Genomic DNA, 15,761 nt, shown 5'->3' on the forward strand with positions numbered 1-15,761 from the left:
AAAATTTGATTCATATGAAGAGTTAAAGGCTATATGATATGCATATTAAATAAATTTGATTAATATGAAAGTTTTAAAATTCTCTTCTCTGTCATTCTGAAATCTCTCTGAATGTTACTGTCAGCATCATGAAATACTTAGTGCTAGTTATCTTGAAATTAAGTACAACCAACCCAAATCTGGGAGTAAACGCCAAGTATTTTCTCAGATCCGTACTGTGATATTTTTCTCAAATAGAATGAAGCGTGTCACATATAACCCACCCTTTTGTTTGGCTAATCCTGCTGACTTATACTTACTGTTATTACTTATTCTAATACAGAAAACCCAAAGATCTGTAATAAGTGGTACTGAAACATTAGAAAAACTTTCATTAGAAATAATTTAAATACCAGAACTGGAGTGGATACAGAAATGGTCATAAAGAGCACAGAGTAGTTGATGGCAGTCTTAGGAAGTGCTTCTTAAAATTGAAAGATATGTTTACTGTGATGAAAGGCTTTCTCTGCATATCCCTAAATCAGGGTGTGCGCCCCACTTCCTTGGTTAGGTGACAATACAAAAGAAAATAACTTCGGAATATTTATTACGTCGGTATTTCAGTTTTGTAGAAACATGCTAAACGCACGATGGAGAAAATAACACAGTCTCAATAAAGTGACCACGTAATGCCACCCCATGGAGAATGGCTCCCCAGGTATAGAACTGTAGGTATTTCCTTATGTCTACTCCATAATAAAACTATTTAAATAAAATTTAAACATCAGAAGTTATAGTTGTGATAAAAATTTCACTTGACTTTGAAGCAGAAGTCTTGAGTCATGAGAAAGCACTCTTTCACAGCAAGTTATAGTATTACTGGCAGCATATACATAGGTGACGTGAAACAATCACTATTTCCCAAAGTAAGGAGCCATGGACGCATCGAATGATTTATATAAAGACTACATAACTTAATATACTGCAATATTTACAGAATTGTAGAAATCTAAGAAAACCTTTATCCTCATTTCTTAAGAATATTCATTTGAAGAAACATTTTGGCATTAATTGGTACGATAATTACTTACCTATTTCTTGTGCAGAACCAACTGAACAGGTGCAGGTTAATTTCTCTTTATGTATAACCAGAATAAAAATTTAAACACTGCAAATCCTCAGTGAACAATAATTCTCTTGCAAACTCAGAATTTTATAATAAGGTAGTCATCCCACTCTAAAAACTTCAGAATGTTTATATGGGATTACTCTCCCTAAAACTAAAAAGTGAAACATTAAGAAAGAAAAATTTAAAGCAATCTAGTTAATACCTTTGTTTTTAAAAACAAACAAAATGTTATAAACCTTTAAAAATCCACTTTTCAGCACTTAAGTTTCCGAAATCAAGCATATTATACGATGTGCTACTTGTGACTTGTAAAGTAGCAGCACGGGGGATCTCTTAATTGCATTATGTACACAGGTCCTTGAGGAGTCTACAAATAAAAATCATATTCAACTTTCATCACGATATCAGAAATCTTTTAAAATCTAATATACTATCATTTTAGATGTTTTCTGCATTTGGTTACCACTAAAATGCTTTAAAGATAATGTAAAAAGCATTTCTTCCCTTTTCTTCCTTCCCACCAAAAAATTTCAAACTTTATGTATGAGGCATTTTCTTATATAATTTGCATTTCAAAGCCAGCTCCAAAAAATAGATAATCCAAAGCCTTAAGTACAAGTTTAAAAAAAATAGCGTATACCACTGAAAATGAAGTAAGAAACTATTTTCTTTTTAACTGAAATACTAAGTATTTTAAACTTTGTATAAATAACACACACAGACTGCCCCTCTACCATACCACACTCCTTAGGTACAGCGTCTAAAGAGGAGTAGCGCTAAAACAAAGGACGACAACAACCAACACTTACATGTATACTCTCATTCTTCTTAGACACATACATTATGAATTTTCTACTGGCATTCTTGAATAAAGTTAACAAGCATACTTTTTCACCAATTTATTCTCATTTCTCCCTTGTATATAAGAATCTCTAACAAAAGGAAATGTCTTCAAGGATTTCTGAAATCCCTAAAATATTCTTTAGCAAAAAAAAAAAAAAAAAAATCCTAACCTATCAGGCATCTCAATAAGCATATACATTTAAAAAACAATCTATTTTATGGCTTATGCTTCAATTTAATGCATGACCAAAGTCCCAGGGATTGAAGAATCTTATTAGCAGCCAAGAGCTAAATGGATGACAATATTCCTCACGTTGTAATCTCAAAATTTTTAAAGAAAACTATTCACTATAGTCTTAGAAAAACTTGGAGATAATTCTATTTTAAAAACATCCTTACCACAAACAAATACAAGGGAGACAAATAAGAAAATAGATTGTGTTGTATCTTTGTAAACTTGTTCCATTTCAAAATGTATTCTTTAGGGTCGGGGAAATTTCCTATACAAGTGAAACTAAATATTTGTTCCCTTTGCTTTGAAAAATATTTACAGTACATAGAACTACAAGCTAAAAGTGTACATCTGCTTATATTGCTGGCCAGTGATATAAATGAACAAGAACACAAGGTGCTTATTCAATTATCTGAGCATTATAATTTGTATAGTGATGTTATTGTAGGTCAACTATGGAAAAATTAGAAAACATTAATGAACACCAGCCCTTGTGTAAAACACCACACAAGATGCCAAGGTATTATACATTCACTGTGGTAAAAACTGTACATATGTATTCTGTGCATCTTCAGCATTGCAAAATTTACATTACAATTTTTTCATCTTTCAAAATTCTGAGTTCAAAAAAGTCTATTTTTTCTTTTGCCAGAGAAAAGTGATGTTAACTGATTGGGTCTGTGAAACTGCTTATAAAATTCTTTGCTAAGGTCTTTTCATCAACGTCTTTTACTGATGTCCTCGTGAAGAAAAACTAAATTTTGCAAGTTTTGAACAGATATTTCCACATCTTTGCTGGCTAGCATCATGATGTACATAATAATTGTATATGTAATAATAGTCCACAGTAATGTGAAATACAAAACTTTGTTCTGTTAAGTCTATTTTGGTCTCAGAGCGAAGTTCATTTCTTTCATCCAGCCATGTTGTCCCTTATTTGATCAACTCGAAGAGCTAGGTCTCTAAAAGAGGGGCGCTGATTTACATTATTGTTCCAGCATTCAGTCATAATCAAATAAATCTATAAAAGAGAAAATAAACCAAAATTATAATGAACACAAGGTGCCACCTTTTAATTGATGAAGACATGAACGGAGAACTAACTTAATTTTCCTATGTAGGCTTATGTCATGGCTATGCCTAGATCCACAGTCATATGATTATCCAAAAGCTTAGCAAATTAAATGTCATCAAGTGACGTGAAATCCTTGTGAAAAGGGAATGAAAACATCTGATGAATGTGGATAAAAAATGTTTTGTGGGGGGCGCCTGGGTGGCTCAGTCAGTTAAGCATCCAACTCTTGATTTTGGTGTGGGTTATGATCCCGGGGTGTGCGACTGAGGCTGACTTCAGGCTCCAGGCTGAGTGCAGCCTGCTTAAGATTCCCTCTCCCTCTCCCGCTCCACCTCTTGGAAACACGGGCTCTTCTCTCTCAAAAAAAAAATGTTTGTTTTTTTTTTGTTACCTCATCTGGGCATCCATCTGGTCTTGGTAATCTTCCATTATTCTTTAGGAGTTCTATCAAATGAAACACAATCATCTGTCCTTGTTTGTCATTGCCAATCATACGCATAAATTCCTGCAATATAAATCCACTTTTCAATAAATTTTTGTTTTGGTATATTTAATTTGAACAAGAATTCTTTCTCAACTTCTAGTAAATGTGAAAAATTCTGTATATGTATGTTTTCCTATATGCTTGAAACCTTTTAAAAACAGACTATTTTGAAGATCAAACCTTCCTTTTAGTCATATTTCAGAAAAGACAGTGCCATTTCCATAACTATAATATATTTGACACAAATTCCCTGAGAAGAGCCCAAAAGAAGTGAACTAAAAGATGTTTACTTTGGTTTTTTGATAGTTGTCTTAACACATCATGTTATATTTCAGCTGAAATAAAATTTAGATTGTAAAAGAGAACATAATAAAAAGAACACAGAATGAATATTTAAGCATAAATGCAATGGAGATAAAATGCTCGTATGTACAAAATTCCTAAAATTAAAGTCTGAACTATGAGCTAGAGAAACATTTACAACAAACGCATCGCTTATTTAAATACAGAGAATTCTTACAAGCTGGAAGAAAAATTACTAACATAATAAAGGGCAAAAGCACATGAGATAATGCACACACACATATACTGATTTCAAATACCCAAAAACTATGTACTCAATCACACTAATGGGAGACATACAAATTAAAATCAAATAACTATAACTTCTATCAATTTGACAAAACTGCATAAAATACTAGCAAATGATAAAATGTATGCTCTTATGCACTGTTATTCGGAGTACAATCTGGTATAGCTTTTCTGAAAAACATTTCGAAATAATCAAAAATGTTTGAAAGAGTTCCTAATCTTTTACTTATAATTACACTTTTATTCTAAGGTGATAAGAGATAAATATTTATATATGACAATGTTCACTATGTTCATTGAAGTATTACTTAAAAGACTGAAAAATGGAAAAGAACTGAAAAATGGAAAAATGGAAAGGAACTATAGCATGGATATTTACTTGTATTAGTAAATATTTACCACAAATACAATTTCGAACTTTTGGACAGCATTTTATTGTAAGGATATAGTTTCTGATATTTTCCTTTTTTAATTATCCTTTATTAAAAAAATGTAGAATAGACAGGGAAAACTATTTTTAAACGTTTAACTTTTTCAATAACTTCTGGAATGAATCAATTAATTAGGTTTACTAAAAACCTTTTGAAAATGCAAGTTAATTTAATGAACAAGTTTAGGGTTATTTTGTTGGATGTTGTCTTCAAATCACCAATAAGAGGGTATAAAATGAGTCCTAAGCTTACTATTATTCTCTGGGAGAAGCTTTTCCCATGTTAAAAAAAGCCGACGGTAAATAAAAAGCACACTGACCGCTGGTGGACTTTTACTCTTCTCGATGTATGTGAAAAGTTCATACAGAACCACTCCAAAGCTCCAAACATCTGAAGCCACAGAAAACTTGCTCTCTGTCAGTGATTCTGGAGCATACCTATAATGTATGGAAAGCATTTGTAAGACGGTTTCTTGAATTATAATAGCACTGTATGGTGACAGATGATAGCTATACTTGTGAGCACAATGTAACACAGACTTGTCGAATCACTACGCTGTACGACGAATGTAATGAACTAGACTTCATTAAAGAAAAAAAAATTATGTGATATGCCAACTCTAAATTTAACCTGAAAATCATTGGATTAAAAAGGGTATAAAGAAAAGTTAACATAAGTAGGCCTAAAGCTGCCATCCTCAAAAACGCTCGCTTGCAAGGTTGACAAGTGACTGGCGCCTGGGAACTAGATTTCTGAAGGGCTGCCACAGCTCCTAAATGGTAAGGGAGGCTCACTGTGCCTGAAATGTTTCTGCAAACAATATGGTTTACAATGAACACCTGTCTTCCTTCTGGCAGTCTGGAGTTGTGGTACATGCCAGGCAGAGATTTTGTTGGGGGTATTACATGTGTCCCGTGTGACTTTTCTGGGACAGGACCCTGAAAGTTTGTGTTTTCCTCCAGGTGTTGCCTCAGATGGCTTTTCCCTTCACTGATTTTACTTTATATCTGTTCTCTGAAACGCATCACAGCCATGAATATGACTGTATGCTGAGTCCTAGGAGTCCTCCTAGTGAATCATCAAGCCTGCGGATGGTCTTGGGAAACTGCCAAACAAAGATAACTAAGTACCTTCCTGGAACTCTAAAGTACCTGCAAAGTACCTTCCAGGTACTGAAATTTAAAAAAAATAAAATAAACTGCTCTTTGCAAGCTAAAACTTGAAATGAATCGAGATAAGTTTCCAACTGGAAAAAAAAAAAGCTTCTAAACTGGAACAAGACTAAAAGCTATTAATATAAGCACCTGTTAATCAGAAGGGGGTAGGGAGGAGTGCCTGGGTGGCACAGTCGGTTGAACATCCAGCTTCTGCTCTGGTCATGATAAGATCAGATCATGATCTCACGGTTCCTGAGATTGAGCCCTGCATCAGGCTCTCTGTTCTTGGCACAGAGCCCGCTTTGGATCCTCTGTCTCCTTCTCTCCCCCTCTCCCCTGCTCACGCTCTCTCTCTCTCTCTCAAAATAAATAAACTTAAAAAAAAAGTGGTGGGAGAAGGAAGCAAAGTCACTGGGGAAAACAGTGTCATTGTCTACTCAAGTCTCAACACTATCCAAGGGAGGATTTGGGCTAATGGAATGTGAATATCATGGTTCCATTGTTAAGTTATCCTTATTATAGAGGATAGTGACAAAGATCTGTTTTAGACTGGTGAGATTAACTATATGAATTATGCAAATTTAGTACCTCCTTCAAAATCCGATTTAAGCTTCCTCACTTCCACAGATCCTTCTCTGACTACTCAAGGTCTTAATGAGCTCATGTTACTCAGTTTCTATGTATTTATTGTCGATACTATAGAATTAACCATGCTTTTTTATATATATTAAGTTTTTAAAAAATTCTTATCTTTAAATGTATGTTAGTTTTATCCCACAAATGGAATAAAACATTCTTGAAGACATTCTATTTCCCCAACATTTGCAAAACAGTCTCTTCCTTTGGTTTTCATGAAAGCACTGTCTACAATTTCCTCCGTCATCTCCAAGGCTGTTTTCCTCTCTCCCATCACTTACGTAAGGATAAATACAAATCACAAAGGAAAAAAAAAATCAATTCTCCCTGTGGAAAATGAGGGAAAAGACTCTTTCTCCTCTTAGAGCATTTACTTTAGAAAATTTATCATTGTAAATTCTTTGTGTCTTTTGAAATATAGGTAATTTTTTTTTTTAAAGCTTTTGCTTAAAAGCCTCTTGCCAGCTGTATGATCCAAAAATGCTTCTCAAGAACCTGGGAACCACCTCTCCGGAATGTAATCATCAAAGAAATAGCACCCAACCTCCCAGTTTTTGTGGGACAGTAAGAGTTTAACTTCCGACAGGTGCCTCCTTCCAAGTTGCAAAACTATCTCCTCCCATAAAAATATGAGAAGTCTATCTGTCCTGTGGGTGATGACAATTAGTTAACACAGTCACTTAAGATAAACTATGTGTGATGTCAAGTTCTCTTACTTGAGGACTAGCTATTGTTTATATTGACAACATGTACGTAATGGGTTGAATCTGCTTGGCCACAGAAGGAGGTGAGATTTCTTTCTTGTCTTTACAGTCTCTTAGCAGATCACTTGTGTGATGCACATGACGCTCAGGGTTAAAGCTTATTCAGTAATAAAACTTTCTTTTCTATCTTTGTGCAGAGGTTTACTGAATTGGGAGGAGATTTCATTTCTAATTATATTTCCCCAACACTTTCCTTCTCCATTTTCTAAGTTAGGGTTTCCCAACGTTCTATCATCAAACCTCTTTTTGTCAAAACTTTCCATTAGATAATATTCATCCACCTATATACTAATGTCTCCTAAATTTATAACCATATTTTTGAACTTTCTTTTGTGTTTCGACTTACTGAACACTTCCATGTTAAATAAGGTTCTTTAGGCAAAGAGAACTCCATTCCCACTTTTCCAAAACCTGCTGGTTATTTTACTTTCCTTATGCATTGAATGCCATCAACAATCTAGCTTACTTCCCAGGTGGAAATCTTAAGATTTTTTTTTTCTTTTGATTTGAGAGCGAGAAAGAGAATGCACTCATATGAATGGGGGAGAGGGGCACGGGGAGAGTGAAAGAATTTTTTTTTTAATGTTTGTTTATTCTGATAGAGAGAGAGAGAGACCGACCAAGCAGGGGAAGGGCAAAGAGAGAGGGAGAAAGAGAATCCCAAGTAGGCTCTAAGCTGTCAACACAGAGCACAATGCACAGTTCAATCTCATGACCATGAGATCACAACCCGAGCCAATATTAAGAGTCAGACGCTTAACCGACTGAGCCATCCAGGCACACCCCAGGAGAAAGAGAGAATCTTAAGCATGCTCCAGCTCAGCGTGGATCCTCCATGAATCCAAAAGCCTGCTTCAACAGAAAAATATTCTAGCAGGAGCATTTTTCCTTTATTTTTTTAAAATTTTTAATGTTTGTTTATTTTTGAGAGAGACAGAGAGACAGAGCGTGAGCAAGGTAGGGGCACAGAGAGAGAAACAGAACCTAAAGTAGGCTCCAGGCCCTGAGCTGTCAGCACAGAGCCTGATGCGGGGCTCAAACTCACAAACCGTGAGATCATGACCCGAGCAGAAGTCGGATGCTTAACCGACTGAGCCATACAGGTGCCCCTCCTTCAGTTCTTAACACCAACACTTAGGACAAGCTAAAACTTGTTGTTAGCTTAAAACAAAGAGCACTTTTGAATAACAAAAGCAATGTAGATAGCAAGATTACATGAAATTATAACTGTTTAAAAGATATGATGGCAAAAAAAAAAAAAGATATGATGGCTATATCTCATGTATAAAAACTGTATGAGTTCTCTTTAATACTTCAGATTTAGTGTTCATTACTCAATAAATTAGTTAAAACCTATTTTATCAACTCATACATCTGAAATATTTATACAAAATTTAGCCTCATTTCATTATATAAAACATTTAACACTTGCTAATATAAAAATAAAACTATTCCAACGGCCTAATTAGTTTTTGGCAGTATATAGCTTTCCATTCCATTAAATACACAGGAAAATTTTGATCATGATAAAAATGATGTTATTTCTGATTTTTACACTAACTTATTTAATGTTTCTCCAAAGTCAAACATCAGTTTGATACATATGTCTCCCCAACACAATTACTAAAGGAATAATAAACATTTTACCGTATACATTACTTCATACATTCTAATCTTAGCTACGTTTTATTCTGTATTATTTATTGCAAACTAAGTAATAAGAAAGGACTTATCTTATTTTCATAACAGTATAAGATTAATTATACAAGATATGTATCATCTTAAGCTTATCTTGGCTGCCCTTGTGATTTATTTTTCCAGACATGCAGGGAGAAATAGAGGGCCCAAAGCTTACATAATTTGGGACCTTTCTTTATAACACAAAATACAAAATTAAGTATGAAACTGAATATTTAAAATTAGAAAAGAAGGAATCTTGAAAGGAAGGTGCTCTGGTGAATATGCTTTATTATAAACATGCCTCCACACGTGTGTCCTGCAATTTATTTTTTTAAATAATATTTCACAGTTTTTTCTTTGTAATGTTTTATTTTATTTTTGAGAGAAGACAGAGCCAGAATGCGAAGCAGGATCCAGGCTCTGAACTGTCAGCACACAGCCTGACGTGGGGCTCGAACTCACGAGCTACGAGATCATGACCTGAGCCGAAGTCGGACGCTCAACAGACTGAGCCACCCAGGAGCCCCTAATATTTCACAGTTTTAACACACTTACTTCTAGAGTTGAACAATAAAGTCAGATTTTTAAAAAACTTTTAGTATACTTCCCAGAAATTGAGAAAAGGAATTACTTTAATGATTTCACTTTTGAAAATCAAGTGGTTTAATTCTTTACTTTCAATAAAATTCAAAAAAAGAATGGATTTAATGAAGTTGCCAGGTAAGAGATAAATTTTAATGGTACTTCATTATATATTTTTTTGCTCCTTATCTCAGAAAGAGTCACAGAAATGAATATTGTTATAACAAAACTCTTTCCATTCCTATATACTTATTTACACAACTTTTCTCAGTGTTCACATCTACAAAAAGGCAAAATAAACAGAATTTAAGCTGAATCTGGTCCCATGATAGAAATTAATATTCATACAGGGATATATGAACTAATCGGAGGGGAAAATAGCTCCATTTATCTTATTAAGAAATACCTCCAGGGGCACCTGGGGCGCTCAGTCGGTTAAGCGTCTGACTTCAGCTCAGGACAGTTCCTGAGTTCAAGCTCCACATAGGGCTCTGTGCTGACAGCTTTCGGAGCCTGGAGCCTGCTTGGGACTCTCTGTCTCCCTCTCTCTCTGCCCCTCCCTCGCTCGTGCTCGCTTGCTCTCTCTCTCTCTCTCTCAAAAATAAACATAAAAAAAAAGAAATGCTTCCAATAAAAAACTTTAAACAATTATCCAATTTGTAATTTATTTATATTGCATTGGAACACTGTATCCTGATAATAACTTCAATGATAACCCAACCCAGAAGAAAAATGTGAATACTTCTGAGTTTTGTGGTCACAGGAAATTTAAAAGTTAATTTCAATTTACAGTAGCTCCCCCCCCCCTTCCACAGTTTTGCTTTCTTGGGTCTCAGTAACTAGTGGTTAACCACAGCCCAGATGCAGATGATCCTAACACTACGTCACAAGGCTTACGCCATCCACCTCACTTCATCTCATCATACAGGCACTTTATAACTCACAAAGAAAGGTGAGTTCAGTACAAAAAGATACTTTGAGAGAAAACAAGAGAGAACAATTTCACATAACTTTATATTGTTATAATTATTCTACATTATTAGTTGAAACAATGAGAGTGAAAACACAAATAACCTCTTAGTGTTATTATGAAAATACCTTTGACTTCCTGGACCCCCTAAAACGAGAACCTGGTGTCCCCACACTTTGAGAATTTCTGTTCTCCACCAAAAGTAGATCTCTCTTCCTAAAATATGAATCTCAACATGATATTCCCTTGGATGAGGCCTGTAATTTCCTACCTACACACGGTCTACTGAATGAGGCTTGAACTCATCCACACGGCGCACGAGGCTCAATCCCTTTCGGGCCGCCATCACTCCCCGTTTGCTCTGGGACTGTGCCACTCACTTCCAAGTCCCTGCCCCTCTAGTTCTGGTCTTCCTCCTCAGGGAACACCTTTGCTCTTCTCTATCTGGTAAACTATTAATCAATAATTGAAATGTCACTTCCTGGTTGTAGTTTTCTCTGATTAATTTAAACCCTCAGGGGAAATATCCACATTCTTATGTTTTCCCATTATATTCTTCATTATTGCACTTATGATATAATGATTGCAATGACTGACCACACATTTGATTGATTTTTTTTTTTTTTTTTTTTTTTTTAATCTATGAGCTCTGAAAGGGAAGGGATAATGTGTAGTGGACCTGTCGGCTGAATATGCCTGCCACATCAAACATTTCCTTTTTAGTTCGGTTTTCTTAGTAACCAGGCACAGTTGTTTGTTGTTGTTGTTGTTGCTTTTCTGATGCTGACCCTATCTTCATATCCCAAGCTCCCTGTATGGTGTTTGGAACAGTAGAAACTTTTTTTTTTTTTTTTCCAACGTTTTTATTTATTTTTAGGACAGAGAGAGACAGAGCATGAACGGGGGAGGGGCAGAGAGAGAGGGAGACACAGAATCGGAAACAGGCTCCAGGCTCCGAGCCATCAGCCCAGAGCCTGACGCGGGGCTCGAACTCACGGACCGCGAGATCGTGACCTGGCTGAAGTCGGATGCTTAACCAACTGCGCCACCCAGGTGCCCCAGGAACAGTAGAAACTTAATAAATGTTTATCAGATTGTATTTATTAAGTATACCCAAACTGCTTAAAATCCATATAACTAATCTTTATGGATTTCTAGTTAATTCCATTTAACTTCTTTAATTTCTCATCCTGGAAAAAAAGAATTAAACTCATGTATCAATGGACATGTCCAAAGCAGATAAGTTTAGATGAGTCTTATTTTCTAGTTTCCTTATACTCTAAAAATAATTAGATGATGATATCACCAGGATATTCCTTAAAACTGTTATTATTCTGAAAAATTTCAAACATACACAAATAGAGAACAATAGACATTCATTTCCTGCCTTGTTTTATTAGCCACCCCCATCTCTACCCCACTGAATTGATATGAAGTGAATTATGGACATGAGAGTATTTCAGTCATAATTATTTCAGTATGCATTTCTAAAAGATAAGGGCTTTTCTTTAAAATACTCACAATGTCATTAAATATTACTCTTCTGTATAATAAGATTTTGTTTTAATACCAGTTAATTAACTTACAGAGTAATACTAGTTTCAAGTGTAAAATATGGTGACTCAACATTTATATATAACACCCACTGCTCATCACAAGTGCACTCCTTAATCCCCATCACCCATTTAACAACCTCCACATCCCCCTCTGATAACCATTTGTGTGTTCTCTGTATATAAGAATATGTTTCTTGGTTTGTCTCTCTCTTTTTTTTCTCCCTTTGTTCATTTGTTTTGTTTCTCAAATTTCACATGAATGAAATCATATGGTATATGTTTTTCTCTGAGTTATTTACTTAGCATAATAATCTCTAGCTCCATCCACGTCTTGCAAATGACAAGATTTCATTGATTTTATGGCTAATACTCCGTTGTACATATATACCACATCCTTTTTTATGCACATTAATTTTATTTCCAATGACACTGGGGTGTATAAAGTGAAATGGGAAGTCTCTCCTAATCACATTCCTCAGTAGTAATCAGTATTTCTAGTTTCCATTCTTTTTTTTCTTTTTTTCTTTAGAAAGAGAGAGTGTGCCAGCAGGGGAGAGGCAGAGAGAGAGAGGATCTCAAGTAGGTTCCACACTCAGCAATAATCCATTTGTTCTAAATCACTTGTGTTTTCTTACCTAATTTCCTTCCAGACTAACGATTTGTAATAGCTGGGATAAGTTGTAAAATTTACAGATATAAAATAAATGAAGATAACTAACAGATATGGATGGGCAATGAACTTAGCAGTAGCTAACTAAATAATCTATATATTCCTAATAAGTCTGATGAACCTCAAACTTTCATAAATGGACAGTTTTAGTGTTTATATTAGTAATTCTAACTTGCAAGTCAGAAACCCAAAATGTAAATAAAACATAAAAATGCAAATAAAACCAAAACAAAACCCATCCCTTAACAGAAACATCCGATTTAAACAACATAATCTTAATAGTATTATTTTAGCAGATAAATAAACCAGAATTAAAGTCTATTTAGATTTTATCACAAATCAAAACATTTAAATACATTTTCAGCGATTCATCCCTATAAAACAAAATGCACCATTAATGAACTAAGACATAAAAAAAGACCTTGCATCGAAGCACAAATCAATAAAAACAACAATGTACTCCACATAAAAAATCAGGTTTGTATGCTCCTCACAATTCACAATTTTAAGTGAAGATCAAAAATTACCTTTAGCTTTGGGGCACCTAGGTGACTCAGTCGGATAAGCATCTGACTCTTGGTTTCGGCTCAAGGTCATGATCTCACAGTTTGAGTTGGAGCCCTGCTTTGGGCTCTGTACTGACAGTGTGGAGCCTGCTTGGGATTCTCTCTCTCCCTCTCTCTGCCCCTCCCTCGCTCACTTTCTGTCTGTATCTCTCAAAATACATAAACTTGAAAAAACTACCTTTAGCTTCAAATTGCTATAAAATGTTCAGTTAATGCTGGATTAAAGCACCATCATGGTTAAGAACGCTTAGGGGAGCCTGGGTGCCTCAGTCAGTTAAGTGTCTGACTTCAGCTTAGGTCAGGATCTCCCGGTTCATGAGTTCCAGCCCCACATTGGGCTCTGTACTGACAGCACAGAGCCTGGAGCCTGCTTCAGATTCTCTCTCTCTCTCTCTCTCTCTCTCTCTCTCTCTCTCTCTGCCCCTCCCCCACTCACACTCTCTCTCTGTCTCAAAAATAAACACTAAAAAAAATATTAAAAAAAAAAAAGAAAACTTAAAAGCACAAATTCTGAGAACAGACTATCTGTGTTTTGAATCCTAATTCTGCCATTTGTCGGTCTTTTGACCTTGAGCAAGCTATTTAATCTGTCTACACTTCAGATATGCTTAAGATGGACAGAATACATATTCTCCAAGGGTTGTCGTAGAGATTAGATGAGATAATCCATGAAATGCATTTAGCCCAATGTAAGCATGATAAATTTTTGCTATTATTATAAATATATAAATGATAAACTATGAATAATAGTAAATTTTCGCTAAAATATACTCACCAGAATATGGGGCTTTCACCAGGTTCTTTCACTTTGTAGTATTCTTTGTCTTGTGGCAAGACTTTGGTTAAACCAAAATCTCCAATTTTAACCCTGTTTTCATTCTCCACCAATATATTCCTTGTTGCCAGATCCCTGTGGATATACCTTTTTGTACCAAGATACTCCATGCCCTATGGATGAAATAACATTTTTATTTCAGCTAAGTTTTACAAAGATAAATAATTTAAATGGTCTTTCCTCTATATGTTTCCTTAATTATCAAAGAAAAACTCTAGAGGACTTTGTAACAATTACTTTAGCATGTTCTCTTACAACAAATAGGCAGGATATTAAGTACCTTGCATATCTGAGATGTATACTGCAGAAGTTTTTTATGATCTATCCGTTCTTTATGTTTTTGGAGATAATCTCGTAAACTTCCATATGGTAAATATTCCATAATTAATCTTAAATTACGCCGGCCTTTTAACATACAAAGGGGAACACAATATTTTACTTTGTCACATTTTATTGTTAGAGAATAGAAAACAAACATACATAAAAATGACTTAAAATATATAAACTCTGAGTCTAAGGTGACAAAACTTGATTATAAATTAAGTGATGTAATAGTTAAGAACACAAGCTTTTTGAATCAAAAAGTTTTGAGTAAATTCCTAGCAGTGCTATTGCTGGGTCATAGGGTAGATCTATTTTTAATTTTTTGAGGAACTGAGGAGGGCACCTGTTGGGATGAGCACTGGGTGTTGTATGGAAACCAATCTGACAATAAATTTCATATTTAAATAAATAAATAAATAAATAAATAAATAAATAAATAAATAAATAAAGTAAGGAAAAGAAGCTTTAAAATAGTTATGGTTTAATCTTATGTAACCCTTTCTGCAAACCCAAATAGGCTGATGAAAATTTCCTTTCTCCTCATCTGTAATGAGCAAAAAGTATCCAATTTAAAAAATATTTTCATAGAAGGGTGTCTGGTTGGCTCAGTCAGTTAAGCCTCCAACTCTTAATTTTGGCTCAGGCCCTGATCTCACGGTTTGTGAGTTCAAGCCTGTCATCAGGCTCTGCACGGACAGGTCAGAGCATGCTTGAGATACTCTCTTTCTCTCTCTGCCTTCCCCACACCCTCAAAAATAAACAAACATTTAGCCCACAATCACCAAGCACAATCTGCAGTGACATAAACACTTCTCTCCTTGGTCACTGGCATATTAGAAGTCCAGACCTTGAGACATTATAGGTTTCTATTACCCAGGATGCCAAGGACATACCTTGAGTTCAAAATAGGTTTCAATGGGCAACATACCAGCACTGTAGCACACTCCCTTGTACTTGACAATGTTGTCATGCTGCAGGGATTTAAGGATTTCAATTTCTCTTTCAAAGTCTCTCAGGTGCTCCTCAGTACTGTGCTGGAGCTTCTTCACGGCCACCACCTCCCCAGTGTTGTCTTGTAGAGGGTCATACCGGCACATCTCCACACTGCCAAAATTGCCCTAAACGGCACATCACAAGAGGATAGAAATCTCAAGTTTTCCAGAGAAATTACTAATGAAGTTGAATTAGGCGAAATTCCAGTAGCTAGAATTAGCAGACATATCTCTAAGCTTACATTAGGCAACTTTCAGAATAAGA

The 15,761-nt window shown here is 35.2% G+C and overlaps 1 protein-coding gene across 3 annotated transcripts in view; it reads right to left on the reverse strand.

Moving 5' to 3' along the window:
* Positions 1-1,992: 1,992 nt before the first annotated feature.
* Positions 1,993-15,761, reverse strand: part of JAK2 (Janus kinase 2) — a 115,830-nt gene continuing 102,061 nt past the window's right edge. For all 3 annotated transcript variants that reach the window (XM_047101299.1, XM_047101291.1, XM_047101307.1), the window contains 6 exons: positions 15,433-15,622; positions 14,461-14,585; positions 14,121-14,293; positions 5,084-5,201; positions 3,650-3,763; positions 1,993-3,204 (listed from right to left, as the gene is read on the reverse strand). In XM_047101299.1, coding sequence (XP_046957255.1) covers positions 3,097-3,204; positions 3,650-3,763; positions 5,084-5,201; positions 14,121-14,293; positions 14,461-14,585; positions 15,433-15,622 — 828 coding nt within the window. In that variant the 3' untranslated portion in view covers positions 1,993-3,096. The remainder of the gene's footprint in view (positions 3,205-3,649; positions 3,764-5,083; positions 5,202-14,120; positions 14,294-14,460; positions 14,586-15,432; positions 15,623-15,761) is intronic.

Source organism: Lynx rufus, unplaced genomic scaffold, assembly GCF_022079265.1.
Source record: "Lynx rufus isolate CCGP_SWC_20201006 ecotype Redwood Valley unplaced genomic scaffold, mLynRuf1.p SCAF_10, whole genome shotgun sequence".
Lineage (NCBI taxonomy): Eukaryota > Metazoa > Chordata > Mammalia > Carnivora > Felidae > Lynx > Lynx rufus.